Source organism: Condylura cristata, unplaced genomic scaffold (genome assembly GCF_000260355.1).
Source record: "Condylura cristata isolate star-nosed mole 26May11 unplaced genomic scaffold, ConCri1.0 scaffold00051, whole genome shotgun sequence".
Taxonomy (NCBI): domain Eukaryota; kingdom Metazoa; phylum Chordata; class Mammalia; order Eulipotyphla; family Talpidae; genus Condylura; species Condylura cristata.
The window spans coordinates 1,482,163-1,499,363 of NW_004567152.1; the positions used below are offsets into that span (position 1 = coordinate 1,482,163).

Below are 17,201 nucleotides of genomic sequence, written 5' to 3' on the forward strand. Positions count from 1 at the left end.
CAGGGGGAAGTACTTTTAACTAGATCCGATAAAGGATGGGTCGTGTCCAAAGGACACAGGCACCAAAGCTAGAATAACCTGAGTAATGAATGAGGGTAATCTGAGATTCTAACTCAAGAATAAAATGATTCTCCATGAATTTAGGCTTTCGAGAGAACAGGTACATAAATGGGACAGGAGAGCCCTTCCTTCACATAAGGTTGCCAATTCAAGTAGAATTCTACCAAAAGCAGGAAGGCTGTGAGACACAGAACGTCCGGATGAGAACACTCCAATAATACCTTCAGGGCCAGAATCCACTGACAGATGCTAAAATCAGTGGCAGTGCTTAAGTGGAAACAGGATATTCACAGAGTCTCAATCTTTCCCCACAAAAGTGTATTGCTCATTTTGGGTGGCTCCAGCATACAACTGTAAATTCTTTTATCCTCCTTAATCTCTATGCTGAGGACAAAGACTCTAGTGCTGCTGGCTCCAGTGACTCACAAGGAGCCTCATAAGAAGAGGAAACCTGATGACCGGAGACGAGTCTTTTGGACATCATATACCCTAGATGAGGGAACAAGAAGGGCATGCCACTTAGAGGGTACCTCCCCGTGGCCCACCACTCCACCTAACCCTGAAAAGCTACACAGCAAGCCCCATATAAAGGACATTCTAAAACAACACTCCTGGCCAGTCCGCTTCCCCAAGGTGGAAGTCAGGAAAACCCAAGAAAAAGAAGTGAACACAGACCTGAGGGGATTGAGGAGACCAGAAGACTTGGTCGGTTCTGAAACGCTGGTATGAATGCATGTTCATACAAATATATACTGACAGACAGGCACGAGGAGCACAGAAGTGTGCGCACAGTATGGCTAGTGCACATGGATGTTCCTCACCCCCACCCACAAGACATATCCTAGAAAAGGACAGTGGTAGGAAAAGGGGGAGCTGCAAAGGTCTGGCATCTAGGCCCGGGTTCTACCCTAGGTTTGTGACAGCCCCGTCACGACTCTGGGGAATCCCAGGATGTGCACATGACTCTTCCCAGGCAGACCCAGAGTGACAATCCCCATTCTAATCTAGAAAACCTGCTACGCTAAAGTTCAAATATGCCCGGACATTCGAAATTGCATGGTGCTCACAAGAAATAAGACTTGGTGATGCTCTCTGCTATAAGAGGACTTAACTTGAATCAGCAGTAATGAAGGTAACAGATAGGAAAGGATCCTTGGTACAAGGCTGAATCACGGCACAATGTAGGGGAAACATGCTCACCTGGGGAGGGCATCCAACTCACTGCCCACATGGCCACCATGCCATGAACAAAGGATTGGTCTGGTTTTAAGTGGCTTCTCATTTGAATTGGTTTTGAACTCACGGAACAGTTGTGAGAAAAGCAGGAAGACCTCCCATGTCTCCTTCACTGAGCCACTAAATTGCTAACATGATACACTCCTGTCCTGATACACCATCCCCAGGTAATCCTGTGTGCACCCTGCCACCTTCTCGATGCCTTCCAAGAGTGAGGCAGCCCCAACACAGTTCATCACCTGCCTAACATTCATCACTATTCCTGTGTTGTGTCTTGAAGCAGTCTGCTCCTGGGATGCACACTGTATTGGTGTCAGTCCTCATCAGGTAAGAAATCCAGTTACTGTAGCCAGAGTTCTTCCTCACAGAAAACCCTACACAAGCAGCTGCAGCCACCAGCACTTCCGTAGACCTCACACAGGTAAGCTGAGGTAAAGACACCAGATCAAAGAAGCTGCCCTATGTGGCTCCATTTTAGTAAGTTAATTGAAAGCCAGACAAAATGAGTCTCTTTTTGGAGATGCATATTCAGTCAGTACAGTTCAAACAGCCTCCCAAGGATAAGATTAGGGTGGACAGCATGTGCACAGCTGGCATGGGGGGGCTCTTGGGGGCTCTTGGGGTCTGGTAGTGCTGCTTCCTGCCTGAGAACGGTGATGCAGCTGTTGACTCATTAAGAACACAGAGGTCTATGACGTGTTCTGTGCACTTTTCTATAAGTATGTTATATCACATAACAAACAAAAAAAAAAGGTAGTAAACAAACCCAGCCAGGTGGCAGTCTCATGGTCCAGGTGGACCTTGGCTTGTGGGAGGGGCTGGGGTCTGGCAGAACAACCCCTGGACCACTGGCTCTGAAGTGCACGGCCTGGCACAAACGGGGCCCCTGGATCCCGCTCTATGTCCTTTAACCACCCCTTAACATGAAAGCACACCTTCCTCCGTCAAGGGCCACTTGGCTTCCAAACACAGCTGGGTGCACAGTCTCTAGTGCAACATAAACGCACCTGGGCATTCTAAGCACCTGCACAGTCTGTTACACAGGCCTCCTGCCTGCCGGTCACTGCTGGGGAGGGCAACCTCAGCAGCACTTTCAAATATTCACTCCCAGGCCACCCTTGAGGCTGCTTCCCACACAGCATGAGGCCCAGCTCTCTAAGGATGGTACCAGGACCCCTGGCCCAGAGTTCCAGAGGACAGTCTGAGGCACCTGGGCCCTGAAAATTCAGGTAGAATGTGCACAAATGACAGCTCCTGATGCAAGTGATCCAGGAGGGCAACTGGACATGATTTCTATTCTGCCTATCAAGGAAAAATCAAAACCCAAAGGAGGGTTTTCTGCAAAGTGGATTGGGGATTGGGAGAAATTTGGGCCAGCTTTGTCAGGGAGGATACAAGGCCCTGCAAGGACTCTACAAGGACACATGGCCAGGGCCGCCACCTGCCTGCACAGAGTGGTTCCTTGGTCACCAATGAGCCACGTTTGGGATGGTAGGAGCCAAAGCACTACCCAAGACCACACTTGTTCCACCAAGACCCACCTGATGAGCTGTTGCCCTTGGGGCAGCGTCTGCAACCAGGTCACACACTGGCCCCTATGACCGTCTAGGGTGGTGACCACTCTCCGTGTCTGCAGGCTCCAGATATGCACCAGCCCACTCTGGGACCTGTTTAGACATGTGCAAAGCCAGGCTCAGGAGGACAGATAAGAGAGGGAGGATCCCAGCATGCTATGTAGCTCTGCACAGACACTACACAGCTGGGGAACTAGGTGTCTGAAATGCCAGAGGGTTTTTTTTGGTTTTGTTTTGGGCTTTTTTTTTTTTTAAACATTGTCCAACATGTTTCTTTTTTAATTTAATAATTTCTTTTTTACATTCATTTTGTAGAAAAAAAAGAAAAGTACCTGACAGAGGTTTTACTTTAAGTGACAGTTCTAAGTCTGAACTGAGAGTAAAGGAGAATGGTGATCCTTTTCCAAAAGGGCAGGAGCCCCTAGCCTGTGTAAACTGCATAGTGCCTGTAACGGAGAGGAGGCCAGATCCAAGGGAGAGTCATCAATGGGACTCTGAGAGGGCAATGTGCCTGGGTGATGGGCATCTGAACCTCTTCCTGAGTACCCGGAATGAGCACAAGCTCATGACTCTCTTCTCCAACTCATCGTGGATGAGTCCTCAGGGCAGCAGATACTCACCCTGAGAGGAGGAGTGGGTGCCCCTGCACTGCGGCTTCTCCACAGAAATGAAGTGCATGCACCGCCGACTGGGTACCTCGAAGGACAAACTTTGGGTCTGGTGGTGGGGGCAGCACGGCCGCCATGGTGGGTGGAACGCAATAACCTGGGGACAAGGGGATGTGCGTTAGCCACTTACCTATTTTCTTTCAAAAGGCAGTAAAGGTGTCCCTGGATGCCACCTGACCCTCTACCTCCTCTTCAGTCTTGCCTAGTGGCCTCTGCATCACTCAAACTACAGCATCCCCAGGTGGGCACAGAAGTGCCTACATCCTCCTTGGCTACCTTCATCGTCTATGCTTTGTGCAGAGGCCTCCACTAACGCACATGCCCAGGGCTTCCCACCCACCCATCAGCTGTACCTTGTAGCTCCTTAAGTATCCCCAGCCACACTAGCTCTGCACAACTCTGACCAGGACAGGTTCCTACCCACCTGCCATTCAACTTGCTAGGCTATCCACACCTAGAGAGCTCATGCCAGCTTCTCTCCAGGCCCTGGAGAGAATTATTATTTCCTCAGGGGGGCCCATCCCACCTAGCCCTCTAGTATATCTGGCCTCCCCTCCTTAAGCCCTATCTTCTCCCAGTGGGGTATGACTGACATGCTGTCTACCTTGGCCCTACTGGCCTGCTCCCTCTGGACCCCAGGTCCAGCATTCAGTACTAGGCACACAGTACCTTCTCAGCAAGTGCATGCTGAATGGATAAACCAAGGGACAGACAAGAGGTGTGTGAGGTCCCCTGTCACCAGAGGAGTCAGCAGGACTCCTCAGAAGATGGGGAGTCTCTTCTTCACAAACACTGTGAATATCTCTGTCAGGTCCCAGGCCTGCATATCCACATTTCAACTTGTTACAGCCATCCTTTAAGGGAGAAGTACCCCTGAACTAATGGGGAAACTGAGGCATGAGCTACTGAATTGCTCCAGCCCCCTCAGCCTCAGGTCTTAAGTGCCCTGAGCTCTGTATGCTGCCACCAAGGGACAGAGTGGTTGGTATGATGCTGTGTGACCAAGGGGCAGGGGAACTGAGTCACGTTGCTACTCTTTCCTACGGAGGGGCACGCTCACATATAAATCCTTCCTCAAATCACCAACTGATGTTTAAGGTTTACTGGGGCCCACTGAGCTCAAAGTAGAAAAGTATGTGTCCCTGTCAAGCCTCACCACAGCCACTCAATCCTGCAGAGTCCCTGGAAGGCCTGTGTCCCCTGTTCATGCTACTGAAGGCCTCCATGCTACCATGGATGGCATGTTACCACGCCCCACAGGCCTCCAGTGACTCAGTGCACAACAGCTGTTCCCAGCAGGTGGAGAGGCTGCTCAAATGCAACTTACTCTAACAGCTGGGGGCACATCTGTCTGCCTACACACCCTTGGACAGGCTGAGGGTATAGAAAGAAGAAGCAGGCTGCTGGGAGCTGGAGCAGTTGTGTCAGAAGGGTTGCTCCTGCTGGTATAGTTCCCAACCTGTCTGCCTCCAGTCTGCACAGAGAGCAAGGAGGTGACCACTGCCCCCACTGGTGTGGCAGTCACAGCCACCAGAGGTAAAGAAAAAATAGGAGCAAGGAAGATGGGTAGAATTCTCCCAGGACAGCCTTTGCTGTGAAGTAGGAAGCTGATACCAGGATTTGGAGAAGGTTCTAGGTTCGGGGCAGACATCTACATAACAGAGTTGTAGGCAGAGGTTGGTGACCAGGCACAGAGGCAGAAGGAGCAAGGGTTTCTCAAGTAGGCTGCCAATGCAAGGGACCACTCTAGCTGTGTCCTTAGCCACCAAGCCTGTGGCTCCACTCCTCGCTCCTCCCCATCACCCAGGAGTACCTGACAAGAGCAAAAGGTAAAAAACATTAAGAATTGTTGTTGTTGGGCCCTCCCTGGTGGCGCAGCGGGTTAAAGCACAGCACTGAAAAGCCAAAGCCACTTCCGCATGAGTTCGATTCCCGCCTCTCCCGGAGGTGACCACATGGCGTGGCAGACCTCTCCTGACCTACCCACTGCTCCCCACAGCAGTGTACTTCGTCGCTCTGCCTGTTCTGCTCCCCACTCTGTCTCTGGTGAAGTCTTTCATCGCCCCTGAGCCTCTGACCTGTACCCCATTTCTATATGCACAAATAAATAAATCTTTAAAAAACAAACAAACAAAAACCAACTGATCTTTCTTAAATACAAAAACAGTCTCCTGTCATGACCCTATATTACTCCATGGCCCAAGGCCATTGCTTTGGAGTTTAACAGGTAGGTCACCTAGATATACCCTCCAAAAGCTGTCCTTAGGGAGGACAACTTGGGGGACAAGTTCAGAGGAACAAGTTTAGAGGAACCCCAGCTTTCAGAAGCCAGAGTTCATTGTCTTGTTCTGCATGTGAGCACTGGTGAGTGAGAGCCAAAGAGCTGAAGAAACCCAGAGTTGGAGAAACCCAAGAATGCAAACTTCATCATGGCACCTCAGGTCAGTAAAAAACTTCCAATTCTGGATGGGGGTGGGGAGACAGGGGGAGCAGAGCATACCACCACAGAAGTCTCAGTCCAAGCCAGGAAGGGCATCCTGCCTCTTGTTCCAGGCCCTGGGGTACAACAGGCCATATCTGAACCAACGCCTACTTTGCAGTGCTGACATGCACACATGTGTACACACATGCACAAAAGGTAAAGCACACATACACACACCCCAAACTCACACAAGTACAAACTTGCAAACTCAGGCACTTGCATGTATTTGGGCTCACACACATGCAAGCACATGCTTATGAGCACATTCACAGGCATATATGCACATGCACACACGCACATGCACACACAAACACACACACCCTCATAGTGGCCTTGAGCAGTGTCAGTAAAGCCCCAGTCCACACTTGCCACTTGCCTGCAGCCTGATGGGAGTTTCCAGAACTTCAACAGAACAAGGCTCACTGTGGGGTGATGAAATTAAGTTCTTCTCTATTGTTTCCCCAGAACTGTAAGGAACAAACCCATCACGTTGTTACAACAACCAAAATGCTCAGGCCAAAATGATGCATCGGCAATTAAGGGCTCCATCATTTCAAGCAATTAAAATAAACGCTTTATTTGAAAACTAATTAATTCTAGCTACATATTTTTCCTATGACAATATCCCATGATTGCTTGATTTATGACATCTAATTATTCTTTATTAATCTAATTGAGAATAATCGCATTATCCTATCTCCCCTGGCACCCTGCCGCCCAGAGCGGAGGCCGCAGCCCCTTGCGCAAGGCTGATGTGCGATACCAGCCACCCGCCGCTGTGCTTCCCTGTCTTTTCCTCCCAGAGGGTAAAGGAACATGTAACTTAATATACAGAGCACAACTTTGTATTTTGCCCACTCTTTGAGATGTCAGAGTAAGACACATTCTTTTATAAATTAAAAGAAAGACACAATTTGCTGACAAAGTCAAGACAAAAGAAAGTCTCACAGGCCCTCAAGCCACAGACAATGGTGGTGTCCCCGTGTCATGCCTGTTCCCCCAGTGTCATGCCTCGGCAGCAAGCTCGTTAAGGGGTATCCACACAGAGAGGAGACTGGAGCCTTTCTCCAGCTGTGGGAAGCGGTAGGTAGGTCTGGTTCCAAGATGCAACTGGCACTCACTCTCCCATCAACACACACACACCTCAGGCAGGAACAGCGCCACAGAGATCCTAGGATGCCCCTCACAGAGGAGACAGGCATGTGTAGGCAGCCGTCCAGGTGCTGGTGGAGACCTGCCCACAGCCCACAGGGCTGGATCAGCGGACAGAACCCAAGCAATTAGAGAGGAGAGGAGGCAGGACCAAGAGAGTGGCTGGTGCCCAAAGATCATAAGTTCCTAGCTCACATCCTTGGGCTGCCAAGGGTTCATACCTCTGCACACACCATAGCCTCACCCACAAACAGGAAAGCCTGTGCTCCATCAGGAGCCCTTTCCTTTTACTAAGACAGGACTGCTATGATCTTAAGAACCTTTGTTGGAAAGCAACAAAGAGAATAAGGTAGGAGGTCAAAGCAGGGTACCACTCTGGCACTGCCCCACTCATCACATTTGTGGGCTCTGCCTGAGTGTGGGTGTGACAGTGCAGAGACAGGTCACAGGGAATGCTGGGAGTACCTCAAACAGGCCACCTATAAGTGTGCAGTCCAGGGAGAGATCCAGCTCTAGCAGACTCATGAGGTACCTGGGCACGCTAGTCAGCACAGACCATGGAGGTGCTGCCTTCTAGCAGGATGGGTGCCCTGACTGGACCTCCTCCCTTAAGTAACTAGAAATGTTCATTAAAAACAAACTCAAGTTATTAATATATTCCTGTCGGTCCAAAAAGTCTGTACTTTTAAAGGCAAACACTAGTAAAACTCAAACCTAATGAGGTGTACAGGGTGGCAGTTGGCTACTGCCGTGAGGGTACTTGCAGCACCAATGACATGGAATTCTGGTTTTCAAGGCTTCTGGGTGGACAAAAGACAAAATTTAGGGCCCTTGAAATGGCAGTTCATAAGAGCATCCCCCATAAATTGGAGATCCCCACAGAGATAGGTCTTCAGTGTCCAACTGAACCAGAACTAAAGCTACACCCAAAATAATGCCAATCTTCAGTTTCTAATTCTAACTGACACCACGCAGGAGGCCCTTAAATCTTCAGTCTCAGTCTGAAGATAAGGAGCCTACCTACAGCACAGCTCTCAATGAATTCACAGATGTAAGAAATGTTGTGAGAAATACAGGTTCATAGTCAAAACATACAGAAATAAATAAGGAAACATAGCAGCATCAGTAGGAGTCATCAGAAACACCAGGAAGCAGAACCAGGCCCACAAAGCAAAGCATTCAGGTATGTAAAAAAGAATGCTTAATGTTTTAAAAGAAATAAAAGAGGGGACCTCTCTGGTGACACAGGAGTTAATTCAGCACAACCAAGCTATCCATAGCCACTGCAGCATGAGACTGATCCCTGGCCAGGGAGCTGGCCCACATGGTGAGGCAGACCTCTCCTGTCTTGCCCACTGCTGCCATCAGCAGTGTGTTTCAGTAGACCCCCCTGTTCTGTTCCCCACTGTTTCTGGTGAGACTTCTCACCCCACACAACTCTAGCCTATAACCCAGTTCTCGTACACATGAATAAAAAAATTAAAAATAAAGGAAACAGGGCCCTCCCTGGTGGCGCAGCGGGTTAAAGCACTGCGCTAAGAAGCTAAAGCCACTTCCGCATGAGTTCTATTCCCGCCTGCCCCGGAGGTGACCACATGGCGAGGCAGACCTCTCCTGACCCACCCGCTGCTCCCCTCAGCAGTGTACTTCGTCGATCTGCCTGTTCTGCTTCCTGCTCTGTCTCTGGTGAAGCCTCTCACCCTCCGCATCTCTGGCCTGTACCCCAGTTCTGTACAAATAAATAAATAAATCTTTAAAAAAAAAATAAAGGAAACAGAGTTTTGAAACTAAAATAGAGAGTGAAAGACTGCATAACTCATGGCACTAATTAGAAATAAGACCCAATCAGGTAACAGCTTGCTGGGAAATAAGAGGTTTGTATTGTGCCTACCTATTAATCCTCAGATTTACTAATTAAAAAAGGAAAATGTTACCTTTGCATGGAGATATCTGACATTCACTACCTTTACCTTATTGCTGGCAGTGCCAACTGCCACACTGGCATCACTTATCTCCCTTAGTGGTGCAAGAAAATGCATCACCATCCTTATACATCCATGCCAACAGTATGCAGAGAACACTTGGACACATCCAGGTTATGGTGCATTGGACAAGACAAACAGCTCAGACATACCCAAAAGGTTGCTTTCCAGAGAAACAACGAGAGTAAAAAGCAGGAAGACTCTTCTAAATTGAAAGACATAAGATATTTCATAACCTATGCTATGTCTGAACCTTGATTTAAAAGGGGGGACTATAAAAAAGCATTTGGGGACAACTGGAGAAATCTGACAGCAGATAATACAAAATTAGAATTATTTGTCTTAGGAATGATAATGGTATTTTATGTAGAATAATGTCTTTATTTCTAGGCTTCAGTATTTTAGGTATAAATGTCGTATGTCAGCAATCTGTTTTAAAGTGCTCCAGAAAAAAAATCTCTCACCATCTCAGTTTATATTATCATATAAGTACAAAGGCAGAGAGGTAAAGGAAATGTGGCAAATGCTAACAGTTGATGAGTGTAGGAGAAAGGTATATAGGTATCTGTCATACTATACTTCTAAGTTTTCTCTAGGTTTAAAAATATAAAAGTATGTACATGCTAGGGGAGTGGGAAGAAGACAAACCCGGAGTGGACTCACATCTAGGGTAAATACACAGATTAAGACAGTAAAAATGGTAACACTGAAGTGAAAAATGAACAAAAGGCTTAAACAGATTTTTCACAAGAAATATCAATGTGCAGTAAACATGAAAAGACATTTAACCAAAATAATAATCTTAGCAATGCCTGTCAGAAAATACAATGTGATACAACTACAATCAGAGCATTTTAGTATAAATTAAACATTCTATCAACTGTTGACCAAGACATGGGATAACTAGAACCCTTCTAAGTACTAGAGGGAACATTAACTGAAACAACTACCTTGGAAAATAATCTAGGACTGTCCTGTAAACTGTTAAGACATAAGACCCAGTGACCCTACTCTTAAACACCCTAAAGAAATTCTCAGATGTGTACAAAAAGACTTACACAAGAGGGCCCTCCCTGGTGGTGCAGCAGGTTAAAGCACAGCACTAAAAGGCTAAAGCCATTTCAACATGAGTTTGATTCCTGCCCCAGAAGGGGACCACATGGCGAGGCAGACCTCTCCTGACCCGCCCCACTGCTTCCCTCAGCAGTGTGCTTCATTGATCTGTCTGTTCTGCTCCCCACTCTGTCTCAGGTGAATCCTCTTACTGCCCAGTACCTCTGGCCTGTATCCCAGTTCTGTATGCATTAATAAATAAATCTTTAAAAAAAAAAAAAAAAGGGCCCTCCCTGGTAGTGCAGCAGGTTAAAGCGCTGCACTGGGAAGCTTGAGCCACTTCCTCATGAGTTCGATCCCGCCTGCCCCAGAGGAGATCCACATGGTGTGGCACACCTCTCCTGGCCTACCCGCTGCTCCCCTCAGCAGTGTACTTCGTTGATCTGCCTGTTCTGCTCCCCATTCTGTCCCTGGTGAATCCTCTCACCCTCTGCATCTCTGGCCTTTACCCCAGTTCTGTATGAATAAATAAATCTTAAAAAAAAAAAAGAGAGAGACTTACACAAGAATGCTCATAGCAGTATTGTTTGTAATAATAAAAACTAAAAACAACCATGGTGATCAACTATAGGATGAAGTAAAAATTGGCATATTTATACAATACTTCACAAAATTGACAGTGAATAGCTCCAGGCTTATGTGGATTAATCTCAAAAACATAATTCTCATCAAGAGACATTTAGGAAGTAAAATATGAGGCAACGGATAGAAAACATTCACATCAAATATGTATGATAATAAAAATTCTGAATGTATATGTCATTAAGAAAAAAACTTGATTTCAAAAAGCTAAAATTAGAGACAGACAAGGATTTGTAAGAGACATAAGAGAAAAGGGGTTGAAGTACTGATAACAAAGTTGAAGTCTAGCTAAAAAGCATTGGATTTGACAAAGCCAGGCACTAACACTGTAATTCACAGTAAATACATAATAACTATGAATATCTGTGTATTTATAACAAATGAAATCTTTATAATGCAGTCTTTATAATAAAGAAGCAAGGAGTTAAAGAAAAAAGAACAATCACCAGTAAATGGGGACAGTGATAGTCTTAGTACAAGTCAGATTAAGCAGGACAGTAATGAATTAGGAGAAAGAAGACTAAACATGGTTGATATTATGATCTATATGGAACTTTATATTTGATAAGAAATTACACCTTCTCTAGTGTATATGGAATACACACAAAATTAATTGTATTGAGTCACAAAGAAAATACTATCAAGTTCCACAAAGAAGAAATATCATAAACAACATTCTATTACCAAAATGCAAACCAGAAGTTAACAAAATAAAAATCCCACTAAAAATTTAAAACCATTTATTAAACAATTTTCAAGTAAAAGGAGAAGTAAACCATCAAAATAACTTTCACAGATGTTGAAAAGGCCTTTGACAATATTCAACACCCATTTTTATTAAAATATTTAAGTAAATAGAAACTGTTTATTAAAAATTATACACACACATACTTCTAAGTGCTAAAGCCAACCCATTACTTTATGAAGAAATACCGCAGGTATTTTCAGCTAAGGTCAGTAGTGTACCATTGCCAATAACACTATTCAGCACTGTACTTGAAGTTTAAGCTGATGATAGAGCTTCTTTTTTAAAATTACTATTACTTTTTTAAATTTTATTTTTGCAGAGAAGAACAGGCATATAGGCCAGAGGTGCAGGGGGTAAGAGGATTCACAAGAGACAGAGAGCAGAACAGGCAGATTACTACAATACACTGCTAAGGATAGCAGTAGGAAAGATAGGAGAGTCTGTTGCACCATGTGTGGGTTAGCGACCAGGCTGGGATTGAACTCAGGCCAAAAAGGTCATAGTGCTGAGACTAACACCTAGGCCACCAGGGAGGCCCCCTGATGCTAGAGCTTGAAGTTGATTCAATTAGATAAGAAAAATTAGAGGCATATGATTTTGAAGAGATTAAATGAGATGCGTGAAAAATTCTAGAAAGTAAATGATAAAGATCCAAACATAAAAAAAAAATTAGTATGATAGCAGAAAACAAAGAAATCAATAGTCTACATATTCACAAACAACACATTAAAGAAAATCCCACTACCAATCTTAAGAAAATTTTTAAAAAGTTTTAACTTTTGCAGTTCAAGAGATTACTCTTAAAATATATAGTACTCTTCAAAATTAAGGAAAGACTAGAGATCAAGTAGAACCCCCCAAAATATAAAAATTATCCTTAAGCATATGAAAAGAGATGCTTAATCTCACTCATTAGAAAATGGAAATTAAAATTACACAGAGCAGGGCCCTCCCTGGTGGCACAGCGGGTTAAAGCACCTCACTAAGAAGCTAAAGCCACTTCAGCATGAGTTCCATACCCGCCCCCAAGGTGATCCACAGGCTGGCAGACCCCCTCCTGACCTGCCCACTGCTCGCCTCAGCAGTGTACCCTGTGGATCTACTTGTTCTGCTTCACAGTCTCTGGTGAGTCCTCTCACCGCTCCTGTACTTCTGGCCTGTGCCCCAGTTCTGCATGCATAAATAAATAAATCTTTAAAAAAAATTACACTGAAAAAAAAATTACACTCAACAAATTCTAGTTCTTGGTAGGATGAAGTAAAAGTACTATAGCTTATATTTCTGACTGATTTTAACTAAAAAACCTGAACAAATATGAAGAACAGTTATCTGAAAAGTGAATAGTTACAGACAGATCATAGATCTTAAAGCAAAAGTCTGAAGAAGTGACCGGTATGGGAACAAACTTCCTGTTTTTATTTGTGTGTCAAAGTAGCACCACTTTAAGGTAGCAGTGGCTAAAACATGGATAGGAATGCCTAATCTCTGGATAAGAAGTACACTGAAAGCCTAAATAACATAAAATTAAATCCCTGATTATTTTTGTCGTGTTTTTCAGTGCTGTCCCAAGGATGAGCCCTAGACATGGAGTTGGTGGAAGAAATGATTCTGAGAAACCCTATCTTTCTGACCAAAGGAGCCATGGAACTGGGTCCCCATGTGCATGGAGAAGTTGGGGGAGAGGACTGTATAGAGGAGAAAACTTCAAAAAGTTCCCTGAAAAAAAAGGCTGCAGCTGGCCCTCCCTGGTGGCGGAGCGAGTTAAAGCACAGCACTGAGAAGCTAAAGCCACTTCCACATGAGTTTGATCCCCGCCTGCCCGGGAGGTGACCACATGGCATGGCAGACCTCTCCTGACCCGCCCGCTGCTCCCCTTAGCAGTGTACTTCGTTGATCTGCCTGTTATGCTCCCCATTCTGTCTCTGGTGAAGCCTCTCGCTGCCCCTGAGCCTCTGGCCTGTACCCCAGTTCTCTATGTACAAATAAATAAATCTTAAAAAAAAAAAAAAAGACAGCTATTAAGAAACCAGCTGAAAGAAATCCCCATAGATGAAAACAGATGCATAAAATTAAATGTTTATTCTATAAAGAGCAAATTATTTTATAACTAATTTGAATAAAGATCTGATAAAAGAAGCAATGAGAAAAAAATAAAGCAAAAAAGTTCTTTAATTCTGTGACTAAGCCCACATAAAGGCTTATAATTTACTTGAAATAAAAGAAACAAAAAATCTCAGCCTACTCCCTAAGCTTCATATGCAGGGAATAATCCAAAAGCACCATTTTTAAGAACTAGACAAAGATTAAAATCACTTCCCAAGATTCCACTGACCCCCAAGTGCCTTAGGTGTGGCAAAGATCAAAGTAATATGTTAAAAGCTTAGAAAACTGAAATGAAATTAAAACCAAAGTCCATGGAGGGTGAGACAGAATTTGAGATGAAAATCTAACCGAATTCACTGCCAGCTAACACAAAACTCAACTTTCCCCAGGATCCAACATCACAGTCAATCCAGGATATGTCTAGATTACAATACAAAATTAATTCATATGCTAAGAGTCAAGAAATGAGACCAATTCTCAAGGGGAAAAGCAATTAAAAAATGCCAACTTTGAAATGATTCAGATGTTGGAAATTTCAGATACAGATTTTAAAACAGCTTTTGTAATTATGTCCCACAGGCAAGGGTTAGCACACCTGAAGTGAAGGAAGGTTTTCAGCACAGAAATAGAAATTGTTTTTCTAAAGGAAATTTGAGAACCGAATAACACAATGTCTGAAACCAATATAAATTCAAAAAGCAAACAGGTGATAACAAAGGAAAGAGTCAGTGAACGTGAAGACTGTTCAATAGAAAGTATCTAACATAAGACCAGAAAGAAAAAATATTAAAATAAATGATTAGCACATGCACTAGGGAGTTGTGGAACAATAACAAAGATATATCACTGGAGTCTGAGAAGGAGAAAAGACAAAGGTTGGAGCAGGAAAATTATTTGAGTAATGTGTAAAATTTCACAAATTTGGGAAAAGACAAAGGTTTAAGAACTCAATAAATAATAAGGTGGAAAACTCAAAGAAAACCACATTTCAACACATAAAAAATAAATAGTTGGAAAGTAAAAATAAAAAAAAAACTTGACAGAAATAATACATTAGATATAGGGAAATAATCATTTGAGTAAATGTAGATTTCTCTTCAGAAAACATGGATGCCAGAAAACTGTGAAGCACTTTAAAGTACTAAAAGAAATATGCTACAAATTATCCTTTAGAAATGAAGACAAAATAAAGACATTCTCAGATGAAGGAAAACACAGAATTTCTTACCAGCTGGTGCTCTACAAGTATGATAGCTTAAAAATAATTAGGAAAAAATGTGGAACTTCAAAAAGGTAGCAAGAAATGATAAATATCTAGATAAAAACATAAGACAGGGCCCTCCCTAGTGGCACAATGGGTTAAAGCACAGCACTAAGAAGCTAAAGCCACTTCAGTATGAGTTTGATCCCTGCTCAGGAGGTGACCACATGGCATGGCAGACCTCTCCTGACCCGCCCGCTGCTCCCCTCAGCAGGATACTTCATCAGTCGGCCTGTTCTGTTCCCCACTGTGTCTCTAGTGAAGCCTTTCACTACCCCTGTACCTCTGCCCTGTACCCCAGTTCTGTATGCATAAATAATTAAATCTTAAAAAAAAATCATAAGACAAATTTCTACCTTCTAGGTGAACATGTAAGTATTGCTAAAATTATAATACTATTTGGGGTTGCCAGACAGCTATGAATGAAGTTAGAAGGGTAAGGAGACCTATATGGTTGTAAGGCTTATATTTTACTGAAATGAAAGCACTATTGGCTCTATGACAACTGTGTAAAGTTAGATATCTATCCTATAATCTCTAGAGCAACTATTTAAAACAGTACATAATACAAGGAGACAGTCAAAATCAATAGAAAAATTAAAACAGTATTTCAAAATAGCTAAATTATACAAAACATGGCAGGAAAGAGGGGACAGAGGAACAACAATCAAACAGGAAACAGAGAAAACAACAAAATGGTAGACTTAAAGAGAACTAAAGCAATAAGCATAAATGCTCTCAACAGGTTAATTATAAGACCCAATTATAAGCTATTAAAATAAAAGACTCGGGGCCCTCCCTGGTGGTGCAGTGGATTGGTGCTGTACTGCAAAGGTAAGCCAAGCCAATGGCTGTTTCATTGCAAGTTCAATCCCCAACCCCATAGGTGATCCACATGGTGCAGCAGACCTCTCCTTTCTCTCCCACTGCTCCCCTCAGTAGCGTACTTCCTTGATCTCCCTGTTCTGCTCTCCACTCTGCCTCTGGTGAATCCTCTCACTGCCCCTGCACCTCTGGTCTTTACCCCATTTCTGTATGCATAAATAAATAAATATTAAAAAAAAACTCAGTTGTGCACTTCTAAAAGAAACCCACTTTAAATAAAAAACATGGGTTGAGAGTAAAAAGATAAAACAGATATATAATACAAATATAAAAGAAAGCTGGAGTCAGTATGTTAATATTAAAGTAGACCTCAGAATAAGGAATTTTATCAGGAATCAGAAGGATGTATTATGATAAAAAAAAAATCAAGAAAATATAAAAGCCCTAAATGTATATTAACAACATAACATCAAAATGAACAAAGGAAAAACTGATGGGCCTGAAATAGACAAATACATATGTAGAACTAGAGACTCATATTACTCCTTAGTAACTGAACAAATGGCCAAAAAGTCATAGAGGACTTGACTAGTAAGAGAACACTCCACCTAACAGAAAAGCACATTCTCCTCAAATGCAAATAGATTTTTCACAAGGAGCCCCTATCCTTCCCAAAATCAAAACCAAAGCAAACATGTGAAGGCCAAGAAAGCAGTGCTGCAAGGAGACTACAGCCACACACAAAAAAATAAAAAAGAAGATGCACACGTCATGCCCAAGACACTAAAGTCCCCCAAGACACTCAAGTTCCAAGGCAACCCAAATATCCTTGGAAGAGTACCTAAGGAGAAACAAGCTTGACTACTGTGCCAGCATCAAGTCTCCCCCACCCACCAAGTTGGCCATGAGGAAGATGAAAGACAACAACACACTTGTGTTCATTGCTGATGTCAAGGCCAATGGGCAGAGCTAACAGGTTGTGAAGAAGCTCTATGACAGTGAACTGCTTCAGGTCAACACCATGATCAGACAGGATGGACAGAAGAAGGTGGAAGGTTGGCCGGCTCCTGACTATGATGCTTTGGATGCTGCTAACTAAATTGGGATCATCTAAAATAAACTGGGTCCAGTTTATTTGGACTAATTCTAAATAAAAATACTTTTACCATAAAAAATGCACATTGATCATATCCTGGGTCACAAAACAAACTTTAAATATATAATGGACCCTTTGCAACTATGCGTGGTGATGGTTATTAAACAAACTTATTATGGTGATGATTTTACAACATACCTATACAGCAAATCATTATGTTATACATTTTTTAAAATTTTTTTTATTACAGAAGTTTATTTTTACATCATTTTGTACATTTTTTTTTTCCATCTCAATTGTAATCCCCGCGGGTTTCCCA

General features: G+C 43.5%; 1 protein-coding gene across 2 annotated transcripts in view; it reads right to left on the reverse strand.

Annotated features, from left to right (window-relative positions):
* Positions 1-17,201, reverse strand: part of GNB1L (guanine nucleotide binding protein (G protein), beta polypeptide 1-like) — a 59,806-nt gene that overhangs the window by 25,472 nt on the left and 17,133 nt on the right. For both annotated transcript variants that reach the window (XM_012734279.1, XM_012734278.1), the window contains 2 exons: positions 3,491-3,635; positions 2,838-2,963 (listed from right to left, as the gene is read on the reverse strand). In XM_012734279.1, the coding sequence (XP_012589733.1) occupies positions 2,838-2,963; positions 3,491-3,615 (251 nt within the window). In that variant the 5' untranslated portion in view covers positions 3,616-3,635. The remainder of the gene's footprint in view (positions 1-2,837; positions 2,964-3,490; positions 3,636-17,201) is intronic.